Source organism: Apiospora kogelbergensis (assembly GCF_038363985.1).
Source record: "Apiospora kogelbergensis strain CBS 113332 chromosome Unknown utg000005l_segment0_segment0, whole genome shotgun sequence".
In the NCBI taxonomy this organism is placed as follows: domain Eukaryota; kingdom Fungi; phylum Ascomycota; class Sordariomycetes; order Amphisphaeriales; family Apiosporaceae; genus Apiospora; species Apiospora kogelbergensis.
The window spans coordinates 4,350,342-4,364,305 of record NW_027117422.1 but is presented as its reverse complement, the minus strand read 5'-3'; the positions used below and the strand labels follow the sequence as shown (position 1 = coordinate 4,364,305).

Sequence of the window (13,964 nt, the reverse complement as noted above, 5' to 3'; positions counted from 1 at the left end):
TCCCTTTGCCCCTTTTCCCATCATGACAAAACAGCAGTCGCGACAAGGGGACTGCGCTCAATAGTCGCACGTAATGGTAGTGATGTATGGGCAACAATATCGAGTTGCCCCGGTAGATCTTGAAATTTCATGTGCTGTGCTGTCTCTTTCTCCCTGCAAATGCTCATGGCTTGAAAATGCCAACTAGAATACCCGTCCGTATTGGGTGAGTCCTTGGGGCATCCAGCATTTGGAGGACCGAGCACACTTTTTCCCACCCGAACCCAATCCTGATTCATACCCAGAACATGTGCCTTGTGGAGCATAAAGATCACGGGCCCATATGAAGGGCACCGACACCTTGTAGGCCGTAAGCTTATAGCCAATGTGCCACCAGACTCCCGTCTTCCACACTTGCCAACCTCAAAACCCCTTTCTCCCTTTTCATTATGGCCAGCTTTGGCCACACAAAGACCATCCAGGCAGTCTCGTCATACGGAGCTACCTAGAACGGACGAGATGGACTCAATCAGGGCTCAAATGTCGGGTGGCTTACCATCCATGAGATACCGTGGTATTCTAGCAAACCCCCATGGAATTTGCAGAGACTGAGATTTGTTCGGCTATGCAGTGCTTTCCGACGCCGAACTGAAGTCTTGTTCGCAATGACCAGGATAGCTTGACGGGACCGGTGTGGGCGGTCACTAGTACTTGTGCGTTGTCATCCATGTGGCGGAGGCAGCTGTAAACTCGCAGGCGCAAATGGTTGATCGCAAGTCATGAGAAGTTACTCGCTGATCAGAGGAAGCCTGATTCAGCCAAGACTCTGTACCACCCACAAGTCAGTTAAATGTCGATCTTAACAATGACAAACCACAAATAAATAGTCGCTGCCTGCCCCTACGAGAGGAACAAGAACAAAGACTTTGCCGCCCACCGCCACATCGGGTGCTGAAAACCCAAGGGCGTGGATACTTCGGCAGCTCCTCCATCAACGTCTGTATTTTACGTACCTCACAATCTTTTCGTCCTCACGCTCGCGGGGCTCGACCACTAAACTCTTGTCGTACATCTCATGGACGTCTCCTGCAGCTTGCATGTTGCTCAATATGTAGTCTTGCAACTCTGGTACGGGCTGGAGGGAGTAGGGCGCATTTTGATATTGCTGGATATCACGGATAACCTCGGCAGTCTTGGCCCGCTTGGAGAAGTTGATGAGGTTGGTCTTTTTAATGATGGATGGGATACCATCCTCGATGAAAGTAAGATCCGTCAAGTAGACACCTGGCAAAGTTGACAACAATCAGAAAGGATCCAGAGAAACCCAAAACGGTAGTTAGATACCGTCGCCAAGGAATACATACCAAAAAAGGGAATACACGGAGGATTGGCGGCATGCAAAGCCTCTCGGTACTCTCCGAAATTCTTGGTGCTGGCCATTAGTTTACGCATAGTCTCGAGAACGGCGGAAATTCGAGCCGGAACTAAATCCCAGGTCCGCTTCAAGCGAGCAATGGGAGCCGTGCCCAGGGCCGAGATGATGGACGTGAGGGTAGAGAAGTTGTTCAGGTTCCGGCATTTCTAGGGGGCTATTAGCAATTTTGGCAGGATCCAAGGACGAGATGTAACTTACATCTGCAACAGACACGAAGTGCTTGATGACGACTACTCGCTTCTTAACGTCCATCTGGGCTAGAATCATCTCTGCAACCCAGTTCGTCATCTGGTTGGAGTGCAGGATAAGGGCCTTGACATTTGGCGCAGGTTCAGGGTCTCCCTCGCCAACCTTCTTTTGCCAAGTTTTGTTGAGACATTCGGTGGGCTTAATTTTGCCATAAAGCTTGGACTCAATGATGGTAAGCTGGCGGGCAAACTCGGTGACATCGATATCCAGGAACTTCAGCTTCTTCATGTTCTTCGGCATGATAGGCGCAGGCACATTATTGGTGAACGTCTGGATCATGCGCTTGGATGAAATTTCCTTTCCAGCAAGACGCTGATCCAAAACTGCCATCAACGGCTGAGAGCCAGGGGTTTCGGTGGACTTAATCGTGTCTTTGGCGAAGGTGTAAACATCTCGAATGAGCTGTTTGGACTCCTCATTTGATTCCTCCATCCAGAAGTTATCAAACCAACTCTTCATAATGTTAACCACTCGGAAGCGAATCAGCTTCTGCTTGCGATCTCGCCATAATTCATAGTCGACGTTACTCAAGCCCTCGGGAGGCTGAATATTAAACCGTTTGACGAGAAGCTCGAATACCTCACGGGCAGAGGTAAAGGAACGATAGGTGAGCAGGAAAGTGTTGTTGAAACTAGACTCGAGCTTGTCATGGCGCGTAAGCTGCTCGACAAGTGCCAACAAGGTTCCACCCTTGACTGATGGAGGTGAAGTCTTGAGATCCCAAGACAGCTCGCCCTCGAGGTCAAGGCGCAAGAACGGCGGTGTTTCTTCGACTTGCTGCATAGCACCGGATGGCGTCGGGTCGTCTCCCAAAATCTTCCTAACTTTTGACAGATCGCCCTTACGGTAGTTGTTTGTGGCCGGGGCTGTTGTATCGCCTTCGGTATAAGACTGTGCAGTCTGCAGCGGTGGTCTCGCACCCATGGAGCGAGAGTCGGACCTCTGGTGTGAAACTGGGTTGTAAGGCATAGTCTCGTTCCTCCGGAGCTGTTCACGATCAAATGTGCTATCGCTCCGTATACGTGAGTCAAGCGGCTGCGGGATCTGCTCCGAGAGCAATTGCAGCGAAAACCCGATATGTGAGGAGTTCTGCTCCAGCGCGCGTGCGCATTGCCGGACATACTCTAACCGACTCTCGAGCGACTCTCCGCGAACCTCGGACCACTCATCGCCCAGGGGACCCGCCACAGCCTGACAACCTAATAAGAGGTCCGAGATGTTATCGTATAGACTCTGCTTATAGGTGCTGAAGTCGCCCAGTTGTGGGTTTTGGAAATTGTTCCCAATGGAAGACAAATCAATGGACTCGATCATGGAGATCCATGGTTTGAACATCTCCAATACTCTGCCACCGGCGATGCAGACATTGTTGCCGAGAACCTCGTGGCGGAAGGGGGTGATGACCTTTTCGGAAACCCCCAGGTTCTTTTCGAGCTCTCTGATACTAGAGACGAGCATCCTCTTCTGCTCATCCAGACGCTCGAGAAGCTTACCATCAAGCATGGCTGTGGGGTCGGTGGCTCCTTCTTCATCTTCCAGGAAGTTGGACATGATGGGATCTCTACCGCCAAGTGCATTGTTCTGCCAGCTACCTCCAGTCGTGCTTCCGATAACGAAACCTGGAAATAAGCGCGGTATCTCCTCGCCCCGCTGCTGCCTTGCTACTTCGACGAAACTGAAGACGCCGAGGAGCACGCCATCAGCTTCCTGCATGCACTTCTGAGCAGACTCCGCATTAGGCCAGTCTGCGGCGGCAATATGGGAAGAGATGACAAGTTTGGAAAACTTGGACATCATGTCGCGGAAATGAGGGTAAAGCGCCTTGTTGGTGGTAATGACAGACGGCTGACCAGAGTGGTTATCTGTGGTGCCAGAGCCGGCTGCCAGGAGGAGACGCAAATGGTCCGAGATGTCTTCTGCGCGGGCAACATACTCGGCCCGGTTGTTGCTAGTAATAGTATCTCGGTAACGGTCGATTGCTCGTTTCATGTTGGCGACAAGCAGGTTCCAGGTCAATACAGGGGTGCTGCCATCGTCGAAAAACGATCGTGGAATCGACGCGGCTTGAGGGAGGTTGAAGCTGGTGCCGGTGAACGAGGTGGCCGAGGCTAGCATCGGGGTTTGACCTGTTGCTCCCGGTACGCCAAGGTTGGTGTTGATATAGGTATCTGCTCGAATTCGTGCCATCGGCGATGCGCCATTCATAGAATCCATTGAAGGCGCGGGAGAAATACCAACACCATCATTTGTGTATCCGCGACGCGCGCGTGAATGCTAGAACAGTGCGAGGCATGTGAGTATTATATTCAACGGGTGGGTAGGTGGGTGGTCACACGAGACATGCGACAACAAACGGTTGTGCATCCCCTCCACACACACACGCACACACACCAACACAGCACACAAAGAAACCACCTCGGGGCCGGAATGTGACTTACCAATGAGCTGTATGACGGCTTCCGACTGGACTCACCCTCCAATTCAGATGACGAAGTCACCTCCGAATCCTCGTCCTCATCTTGCGTCAAGCCGCGTGCCATCATTTCCGGTGGTGGCCTTGTTTTCTCGGGCATGTTCACATTCATCCGATCCCGTGGCCCACTTTCGTTAAAGGAGGTCGGCGATTCTAGGGGCAGTTCCATGCTGCTCTCGCCCGTCATGGTGTTGTAGTAGAACAGCCTACCATCGCCGGTCGCTTGCGGAATCCAAAAGTCGGCACCGCCAGACCTTACTACTGTTTCTGTTGTCCCTTCCAGCGGCAACCCGTTGAAATCGTCCTGGTCCGACTCATTGTCGCGCTCATATTCATCGTCATACAGACCCTGGTCATCCATGTCGTCCTCGGCGGCAGCTATCTCGCCGTTCTGCATGGCGTCGGGTATCTCGTCTGGACTCGTGATGGCCTGGCAATAGTTACTTGGAAACCAACCACGAACTCCATTGATAACACCATCCCACCACCCACTCTCGAGCTGTGTAATAACCTGTATAACATCCCCTTCGTGGAAACTTAAACTCGTGCGGTCATCGGCCTCGTAGTCGTAGAGTGCCCGCACGTACAAGGTGCCTGGTGGCGCCGTCCCCATGATGCCGTTCATTATATTGTTTTGTTTGTAATAGCTGCCGTCACCGTTGGAGGCTCCCAACGACGCCGGCTCGGATAGGTTGGCTGCGGAACTGGGGTTGCTCTCGTTCGCGTTCGCCTGGTAGCGCAAGCTTAGTGTGTTAGATGTGTGTGTTTGTCGCAGTGCCGGGCTAGGATTGATTGTCATGAGCATCGTGGACTCGGACGCATCGAGCTCGAAATGCAGGAAGTGGGCCAGGGATGCGATCAAGTCATCATCTGGACCCTACACACACGCACGTATACACGGAAGTGAGGTGGGAGAAGTAAGTTGGCCAGCCCTACGAGGCAAATGAAGGTCTCGAAGTAAGTTAAAGTTCCGATCCGCACGGAATCCCGAGGATGGAAAACAGCTGCCGCACGGACGACGGAGCTGAGAGGAACGGTGATTAAAAGAAGTTGTTCGGAATGGAATCGCTGCCTTCGTGGTCGCGTCTCGTTCGAAGCCGGCTCTCAAAAGGGGGCGTTGGTTTGGGCGAGGGCGAGGGCGAGGGCGAGGGCGTGTGGGCGCGTCAGCGAGAGGGAGAGGATATTGTATGGTTGGGACAGGGCAAGTGCCGCGGATCCAAAGGAGGGACTATCGAATTGACCACACAGCAGTTCTATGTATGTACTCCGTCTTCGTCCCGCCGGTCGGTCATGAAGAAGAAAAAAAGGACGATTCAATCTCTGGCTGGCCGTCGATTGCTGGATCTGGGCGCTAGGAGATTATTTCTACACGCAAAGTGTGAAATGATGGTTCCAATCCAATAGGTCGAGTGGTTGGCCGCTCTTCGATAGGTGGGCGGGTAGGGGGAGAGGCAGGCAAGGAGTTTCAATTCGCCTGATCTGGCGAGAGAGACTTAAGAGGAGAGGGACCCGGTCAGGCCAGAGCAGCTTTTGGTGGTCTGGTGCGTGTCGGGTTGCCTTTGAGAAAGGCTGGCAGGCGGGCAGGCTGCAAGACTACTCGCTCCTCGGCGATAGCTGGGGCACACTGGCAGACTGGGAAGAGGGAGGGGGCACAGGACAGGGCACAGGACAGGGGGCCCGTATTTTCCCTTGTCGACTTGACTTGTTCTGATGGGTTGGACTGCTGGGAGAAGAATTGAATCGACGGATGCCAATGCAATGGCAGTGGGAGTTGCAGCAGACGACGACCCGAGCGAACGGGTCATGGGTTGCCTGTCGCTTCTTTGGCGAGATTGTTCTTTTCCTCCCTTTGTGTTGTCTGATTTCATGTTACCATGCTGTTGGTAGTACTTGGTTGTTTTTCCGACTGTTCGTGTTGTTGTTGTCATCCTCATGGGACGTCCTATGATTTTGCTACTAGAGCATCGTCCATCCAAAATTTGGGTTTCTTTCTGCGCTTGCATTATGCGAATACCCCTCTTTCGCTTCCCGGGGTCCCCCTTTTCCTCTGGGCCTCGCGGTGATCCAGCAGGTATCTCGGTATCACTTGTCTTCTTCTTTTCTCCTTCCGCGCAGAGCTTACAGATTACCCGCATGGTTTCTTGGAGGGCCCCGCGTACGGGTTTTATGTGCCTCTATTGCCTCATTGGTGCATCCGTTTTACGTATTCTGACGCCGAGCCCGAAGCTCACTTGCCTGTTGTTAAATGAAGACGTCTATATTTGTCGCTTGGACTCTGCCGGCGCTTCCTCGTTGGTGCGAGCTGTGGATTTGATAGACACTGACGATCGCCAAATCCGTCGCCCAGCGCGCAACGGTTTGGGCGCTCCCCCCAGGGTACTTCTAAATCTGGGGGGTTGAACGGCTGTGCTTTGCTTTGCAGGCGAGGCGGGTGCGGGCGTTCGGATCAAGAATTGGTTTGGGCAGACAACAGAAGGAAGACCCTTGATCCGTGTCTTCGCGCAACATGAAGACAGCTATGTATGTACATACATATGTATGTACATACATACATCCCTCGAGTCAATGCACTTGGCACTATCGATTCCTATCCGCCGTCTGCCGCAGTCATCGATGAATTGTCAGCAACTACATGATCAACTATCGGCAAAATGAATCAGGTCGTGATCCTATGTACCCTAGGACTGACGCGCGAAGACTTGCGCTCGCCGAACACACGTACCCAACCAGCCCAGCTTAGGTACCTACCTATGTAACAAGGTATGTATATTCGTCCTAGCAGAGGTTACGAGTTACGGAGTAGATGCTGGGGTCCCACGTTCCCTGCAGGCTTTTACCGCTGCATCACTAAATGTTGAGACAGCTTTGCGCAATTGTTCACCATTGGCCTCTCGTCTCACACACTCCTCCTGTCTGCAGCTCTGGATCTCTCTCTGCATGCAGACATGCATGTAGGAGAGCATACATAGTCGAGCGCGCATCCTCTGGCTCGCGCAGCTTGAACTGGATTCAATCGCCAAGTGCCTCACGCCCTCCTCCAAGGATCGCGGGGCATCACGCACGCAGGATACCAACAATCTTATGGGTTGTACCAGCCCACGTAGCATTATGTACAGAGGAAATATAGTCGACCATGTGTGGGCATGCATCAAAGCGGGGATTAATTGAGGTTATTCCGAGGGACAGCGCTGATTTCAATTTCTTTCTGTCCTGTCAGCCTGTCACCAGCCTGTCGCCACACAATAGACGAGCAGTAGAGAGGAGCAACGACGGTAGTTCATGTTGTTTATTAATAACGCTCCACCTCGCTGCTTTTCTCCACATCGCACCACGTCCATGTTCATCATGTGCGTTCGCTTCTTCATAGGACTTAACCTACACGTGCATACGTATCCTCCTAGCCTCTTCATGCTACATTCTTTCCCTATGTCGCCATCGCATATGCAACGCGTACATCTATATGCACGCACGCACACAGCGTAGGCCTCGCTATTACTCGCTACTATGCGAGCATCGCATTGTGTGGTTACAATGTCTGAGATCAAGTCCTCTGTGTCAAGGCGAGGATGTAACCCTCTCTGAGTCTGTGGAGTGGTGGCAGGTGGTCCGCCGAACTGGACCGGGCAGCGGTGAGAGCCGACTTTGGTACTCCCTCTCCCTCAATCGATCAATCGAGCGCGGCACTTGCTCAGTCCGTCTTGTCGTGTCTTGCATTTTCTCGTCGACTATTCTTACCATGCCAAGAAGACAAAGTCGGGCGAGGCAAGGCGAGCAGGAAAGGCTAGTGTTCGTTTGGATAACCGAAGCATCTTCCCGATCTGCGATAGATAGAGCATCGTGTGTCTTCTTTACTGCTTCATAGGGTTGGCTCACATATACAAACCACACCTCTATAAGTCGCCTCGTGTCTGTGGGACGTATAATAGCCGGTGCTATACATCAGTATTGTAGGTTGATGCCATTCCCGATGGCCAAGGACACGGTTGTAGACGCTGAAACAACAGGGTAGATGGGCTCTGGGATATGTAAAACGATCTGAGGATTGTCTCGGCGATGCAATGGTACTTATCGTTGGTCGGGATGTAGCTATCACGGGTGTTGTAGGGAGACAAAGACCTGATAGGTCGAATCGCCTGTTTACAAAGAATTGTGCAAGCAATGCGGCAGGTTGCTTGATTCCGTCGGGCTACACCAATAATATATATCTGTGTCCCTGGTCTGAGTGTGCTTCGGCCGGAGGCGTATGGTAGGTGCACACAATCGATACCCATCTTCTGCACATCGGCAGAGCCTTCCGATCTCAGGGATGGAAAAGCGGCTGGAAATAGATCCGTGGAGGACGAATGGCGTAAAAGTAAATGGGCAAATGGCACCCGGCGATACATTTGGGGGTCCGGGGGAGATTATCTCACGGTGGTGAGTGGGCGATGGCCGAATTCGATTAACTGACCCCGAGAACTAAGAGCCTCGCATACAGAAGTATCCCGAGGACTAGCTGTATTGAGATGGCTCCTAGAGTCTGATCGGCGAGGGCGGAGGGCGAGAGTGTCGGACATGGTTAATATTCTCTTGGGATAACCATTTGTGTGGTTAAGAAGGTTTCAATTCCGAATCCTCACAACCTCTGTCAGAGTACCATTGCCGGTTGGCAACTCGGAACCTGGAGTTCGACATGTCGCCAGCGACCTGACAAGTGTCTCGCTATTGGCAACTCCTCTCCTTGAGACTTGGACGCATGGAATGAGGGCGAAGCTGACATAGATCGGGGCGCCCGCCCGCTGAATCTCACCATTCCTGGGGTCAACATATTGGATTTGCTTTTCTTGTTAGTTTGCCCTTTCGGATCCATGAGGTTACCCCCGCGTCCACGAGGGGAGGTTTGTTGGCTGGATGACAAACGCCTAGAAGGAAATTTCGTGGACGAGCAAGAGTCTCGATTCAAATATCTAATCACCAGGACTGCACGCTTTGCCACGGCAACGTGTGGTTTATTGCTGGTGTCCTCGTTACTTTCGAGGCGGTACCAAGGGCCTTGCAATTCAAGAGAGACAGGGATGAGAGTGATAGGAGGGGTGGGCATGTCTTAGTATCAGCATCAAAAAGTGTGCTTTTCAAGTGCGTGAAGCAGGCAATTTGCTTCTGGTATAATGGTTCGTGGAACAGCGAGAGCCAACCGTTTTGTTTGATTGCTCCTTGAACACTCCCTCCCCGGGAGGAAGGCACAAACTGCTTTCGACGCTACATCGAGGGAGATCTACGGGAGGTCGCATACCCAGCTTGCCAGGGGCTAGTCGGAACATACTCAGCTGTATTGCCTCATGACAATATGCTTGTGTAACTAACAGATGGCCTTCACGAGTGCGCGGCTTGTAGCGAGCATAAACTCCGCATGACGCCCTCACTTGCGAAGTCCGGCCTGGCCATTGGCGGACAGGACAAAATCGAAGTGGCCCTATTGATATGATTATCTCTTGCCCGGAAACTTCTTGGTAAGAGGCGCGGCAACGACAGAGTTAGCAGGGCACAAGTCAGTTTCTCATACGCATGAAACAAAAAGAAACTCCGAATCTTATTATATGACCAAACATAATGAGCTATCTGATTGTGACGCAAGTCGCAAATAAATACCAAGCCCTAGTAGCAGCAGAGCTGCTTGCTTTACTCAATGGCGCCAGACTATACTAGATATCGGACAAAATGGCGTGGTGCTGTGATGTAGTCCAATATGGCCAATTTGTCGTAAACACTTGCAAAGAAATCCGTATTCTTCGCACCTCTTGGATGGGGATCGTCAGGGGACACAGCAAGACCGGCCCAAGATGTCATGAGTGCCAGCTCAAAGAGATGCCAAGACCTATCGCAAGACTCTCTTCCCTGTCTTAGCACGCTGCTATTGATATAGTATAGTTACATAGTATGTTTGCATAATCGTCTCCGGCATAGTCTGTGGGAATGACGGTCTGCTTATCAAGAGAGCAGGTCGCTAGCCGACAAGGTTCCCGGGCATGGGCTGATTAACAGGTGACGACTAGCTAGCATGGGATGCGGTGCATTTCCCCCAGCTGGTGTCAATTAAACCCGGATCGGCAAGACGCGTGCTAGTTGCCAGAAGAGGAGCTCGACGCGCACGTGGGCCCGGATCGATCCCGCGAAGCCCCAGTCCTCGTTCCCTGGGTTTGCCTTTGTGCAAAACCTTGTCCATTTCCTCCTGCCCCTGGTTAGTTTACTCTCACGACGCATTCGCACCGTGCTGATAGATATGCACAATTCGGGCCAGGTACTGCACGAAAGCGGGCAGACAGGCTGAATAACCCACCATGCTACACCGACAATCATTGTTTGCATACTGGCTTTTCACCTCACCGCCAACGACTATGTCGAAGCCGAAGGACGGTGAGTATCGTCGGGCCTCGTCCACGTCAGAAGTCGGCGTTGACACCGAGGAGCCCAGGGGAGAGGAACCGCGATTTCTCGGCAGGGATCGCACACTATCGAAAATGGGTCCTGAGGGGGATGTCGAGGCCTTAGGCCTTGGGCCTCTGATCCACGAAACCAGTGGTTTCCGGGCAAGAACCCGCGAAACGGCTAGAGCCAACAGAATCAGCATGACTAGAGCGAGCCAGCGTGGAAAAGAGAAAACAGGGTGCTTGCTTGGGGGGGCTTTCGTCGCGAAAGCTGAAGCGGCTTCATCCCTTGAATGCGACGTGTACCAGCTGGCTCTCCATTCCGACTTTGCTCCCCCTCCTCCCCCTCCTCATCGTCCGGTGATATCGGCTGGTGTGGGTTTGCCGCTTTTCATACATGCAGTTCGCATCATCGTTGCCGTCGGTAATTGATGGACATGAAGCCCTGCACAGCAAGGGCCGGAGAAAATCGAATTGTTCTCGAATGACTCCGTACCCCTTGATTGTGGGCACGGAATGTTTGAAGGTCTTGAGAAACGTCAAGGCGTCGTCTGAGCTTCAGGTCGCGATATTACTTCAAGTGGGCTTGGCTAAGTGCTGGGTGTCATGGAACAGCAGCCCACCTGAGGTCGGCAGCCTAGGAAGTCGGGAAGCGCATTCCGGCTATACCGTCGTGTCAGCAATGGAGCGGTTATTTCCAGGCAGTGGGCGGCGTGGAGGGTGGGGTGTGTGGCTTTACACAGCAATTTACCAACCCTGAGGATACTGCAAATGCCAATGTTTGTCCTTCCTTCGCCAATGCAAAGGCTCAAAGTTCAATCCATTGGTTAGGTATTAGGCATGAAATGAAAAAGTTTTCGCAAATATTGACAGGCTATATGATTAACGTCAATTCTGATGCCGCCGGGCCGGGAGGGGTTTGTTGGTGGGAAGGTACCGGACCGTGTATGATGAACTTCGCTCGCTTCGATGACCGATGACCGATGACCGAGGTTCCCTTCGCAATTGAAGAGGTGACTGATGAGGTCAACGAGCTCCAACAAATTAGGTCAACACCTTTTTAGTAGGTACATGTTGCTATGCAAGCTGCCATCATTGGATTCCAAGGATGGAGCTTTGTGGGTGGACGAGGTGCGAAAGGCTCCCCACGCATCGTAATTCGAATGCCGACATACGGTACGGTCTGGATGTCGAAATGTAGATTCCCTAGGGCTGATCGTCGCTGCTGCCAGCTACGTCTCGACAACAGTCTGTCGCGCTTGAGTCTCCGTACCAACAACGACAGAGCCGTGTCTCTGATCAGCCATCGTGTTATTTATTGATGGCACTGGTAATAGACTATCGTTTGTCTTACTGCGTGCATAACTATGGGATTTATGACTTTGGTTTTTCTAGAACAGAGTTTACTGCCAAAAGTCTAACGGCTATTGCAGCGCGATAGCCATCACAATTTCGCCTTGAGGTAGGTTTATTAGCTTTGTCTCACGTTGCCGATACATAATCATGCTCCTATTTCCCAACGAGCCCGTGAAACCGTTTGACTTGACCCCTCACCATTTGCACTATCGGGGTCGTTCAAGGTGCATGCCCACCCCGCTCCAGCTCACATGCTTCTTGTTTGCATGTGTATGTATGCCTTCTATGTACCCCTCACCCCAATGTTGTGGCCCACGTCCCCGAGAGCCTACTATTGATCCGAGTCTCGCGACAAGTGTCGGTGTTCATCACCCAGACTACATGCCGGGAGTCTGCCGGTGGAGATCCTGATGTTGCGGTCTAGCAACATTCAGTAGTCGAGGTCGAGTAGCCTGCCTGCCTATATCGGGGCAGAGTACTGAAAATGTGTCCAGGTCTGCCAGAGCGGTGTTGAAGGACACACGACAGGTTGTGGATGATTAAGTGAGCTGGCAGCACCAGCCTCGCTCTAGAAATGCAGGCTGATCCATTTTACGGCATGGGTCATGCTATAAGGCAAATCACCTAGGGATTCGGATATGCAGGTCAGTAGTTCGTCGATCAATGTCCAATGGCTTGTGTCGCCTGACGCTATTTTGGTAGGTTCTCTTGTCTTGAGCTGCCAGGCTCGTCTTTCGTCTACATAGTCGTCTGGCTCTTCGGAAAGAGGGACAGTGGATTCCAAGGCCTAGTTGCATGCATAGTACTCCTCATGCGAGGCTGCTTCGTGATCCACTGAGGCCTGACGCGCCAACTGAGAGAGTCGAAGCAGCAGATGTACAGGGCGCATGGTATGCGCGTATCACACATAGTAGGTCGGCATAAGTTTCCAGCCGCCCCCTATGTTGAGGCGAGGGGTTCATCACTGCATCCTGAGAAAATTCTTCGTCCGGCAGCAAGGGGAATTCTGAGTAAGATGAGGGGCCAAGGATGATGATACGCGTCTATCTCGATGGGAGTTCGAAATTTAACCAAAATAGCAATCAGGACGGAGGGGCCAGGAACAGGAAACGAGGGGCAGAGACATGACACTGGCGTTGGTACGGTGGACGGAGGGGTACGTACTCCCACATAACAGTACCCTGCCCCCCGTCCACTTCCCTGGGTAGACTCAGCAACCCGCGCCGGGACATAGCAGAAGGAATAACGACCCACGCTGAATGGAAGCATTTCAATGGAAGACGGCCGACTCCTCAGTTTCTGTATTTAGGTTGAACAGAAAGGCAGGACGGAGAGCCACCCGTGGCTTGACCGGGCTATACTGGACAGGCAGTATGCAGGTGGGGGAAAGGTCTCTTGACCATGTGTGCGTGACACTCTCTGCGACGAGTGCTGGCGATAGCTAAGAGGTTGGCCGCCGTCGCGTTCATCGTCCCTGGCCACAGGTGCACCCACAACGGCACGGAGGGAGGGCGTTGCCGGATTAATCAATGGCGACGGACGGGTTGGATGGATGATGATGATGCGTCTCGAAAGCAGACAGGAAGTGGTGTGCGAGTGGGTGAAGAAGACGTGTGACGCCAGTCTAATTTCTCGTGTTAGTTGGGCTAAGCCTATCCTGGGCTTGTCGCTGCTTTTGGCACGATAATAGACAGGACCAAATGGAAGGTCGGTACTCTCTTCAATCTGTTTTCTGGAAGACCGGGTTGGGTGGGCGGACATCAGCGACAGGAAAGTGGATGGAGCAAGTGGATGCCGTAGGCTTTGGACGTGTTCCCCGGTGAACTAATGTGCCCCAGCTCATGGGAAGTGGAAAGGCTGCTGGCTGCCCCCTTTGATGTGTTACTTGGTTGCGTGACTGGTTTGACTAACTAAGAAGGTAGTTCCAGTGGAGGAACGCTTTCCGAGACGGAGGTGGCACTGTACTGGCTGGCTGGCTGGACGTGAGGCCTGTTCTTCCTGGGAATCGAACAAGGTTTGGGGGTGGGCATCTTCTACGGATAGTATCAGTAGAAGACTCGCTGGTTGG

At 52.4% G+C, this 13,964-nt stretch overlaps 3 protein-coding genes across 3 annotated transcripts; 1 reads left to right on the top strand and 2 right to left on the bottom strand.

Annotated features, from left to right (window-relative positions):
• Window positions 1–777: 777 nt before the first annotated feature.
• PG998_008027 (RasGEF domain-containing protein) lies at window positions 778–4,941 on the bottom strand (the record flags this gene model as incomplete). Its single annotated transcript, XM_066874843.1, has 5 exons — window positions 778–805; window positions 993–1,263; window positions 1,344–1,560; window positions 1,613–3,937; window positions 4,102–4,941. 5 exons carry the CDS (start codon window positions 4,939–4,941, stop codon window positions 778–780), a joined length of 3,681 nt encoding a protein of 1,226 aa, XP_066730788.1.
• Window positions 4,942–5,629: 688 nt separating this feature from the next.
• PG998_008026 (uncharacterized protein) lies at window positions 5,630–6,271 on the bottom strand (the record flags this gene model as incomplete). The annotated part of the gene is made up of 1 exon (XM_066874842.1): window positions 5,630–6,271. One exon carries the CDS (start codon window positions 6,269–6,271, stop codon window positions 5,630–5,632), a length of 642 nt encoding a protein of 213 aa, XP_066730787.1.
• Window positions 6,272–10,453: 4,182 nt separating this feature from the next.
• PG998_008025 (uncharacterized protein) lies at window positions 10,454–10,972 on the top strand (the record flags this gene model as incomplete). Its single annotated transcript, XM_066874841.1, has 1 exon — window positions 10,454–10,972. The coding sequence occupies one exon, from the start codon at window positions 10,454–10,456 to the stop codon at window positions 10,970–10,972; it is 519 nt and encodes a 172-aa protein (XP_066730786.1).
• Window positions 10,973–13,964: the final 2,992 nt, after the last annotated feature.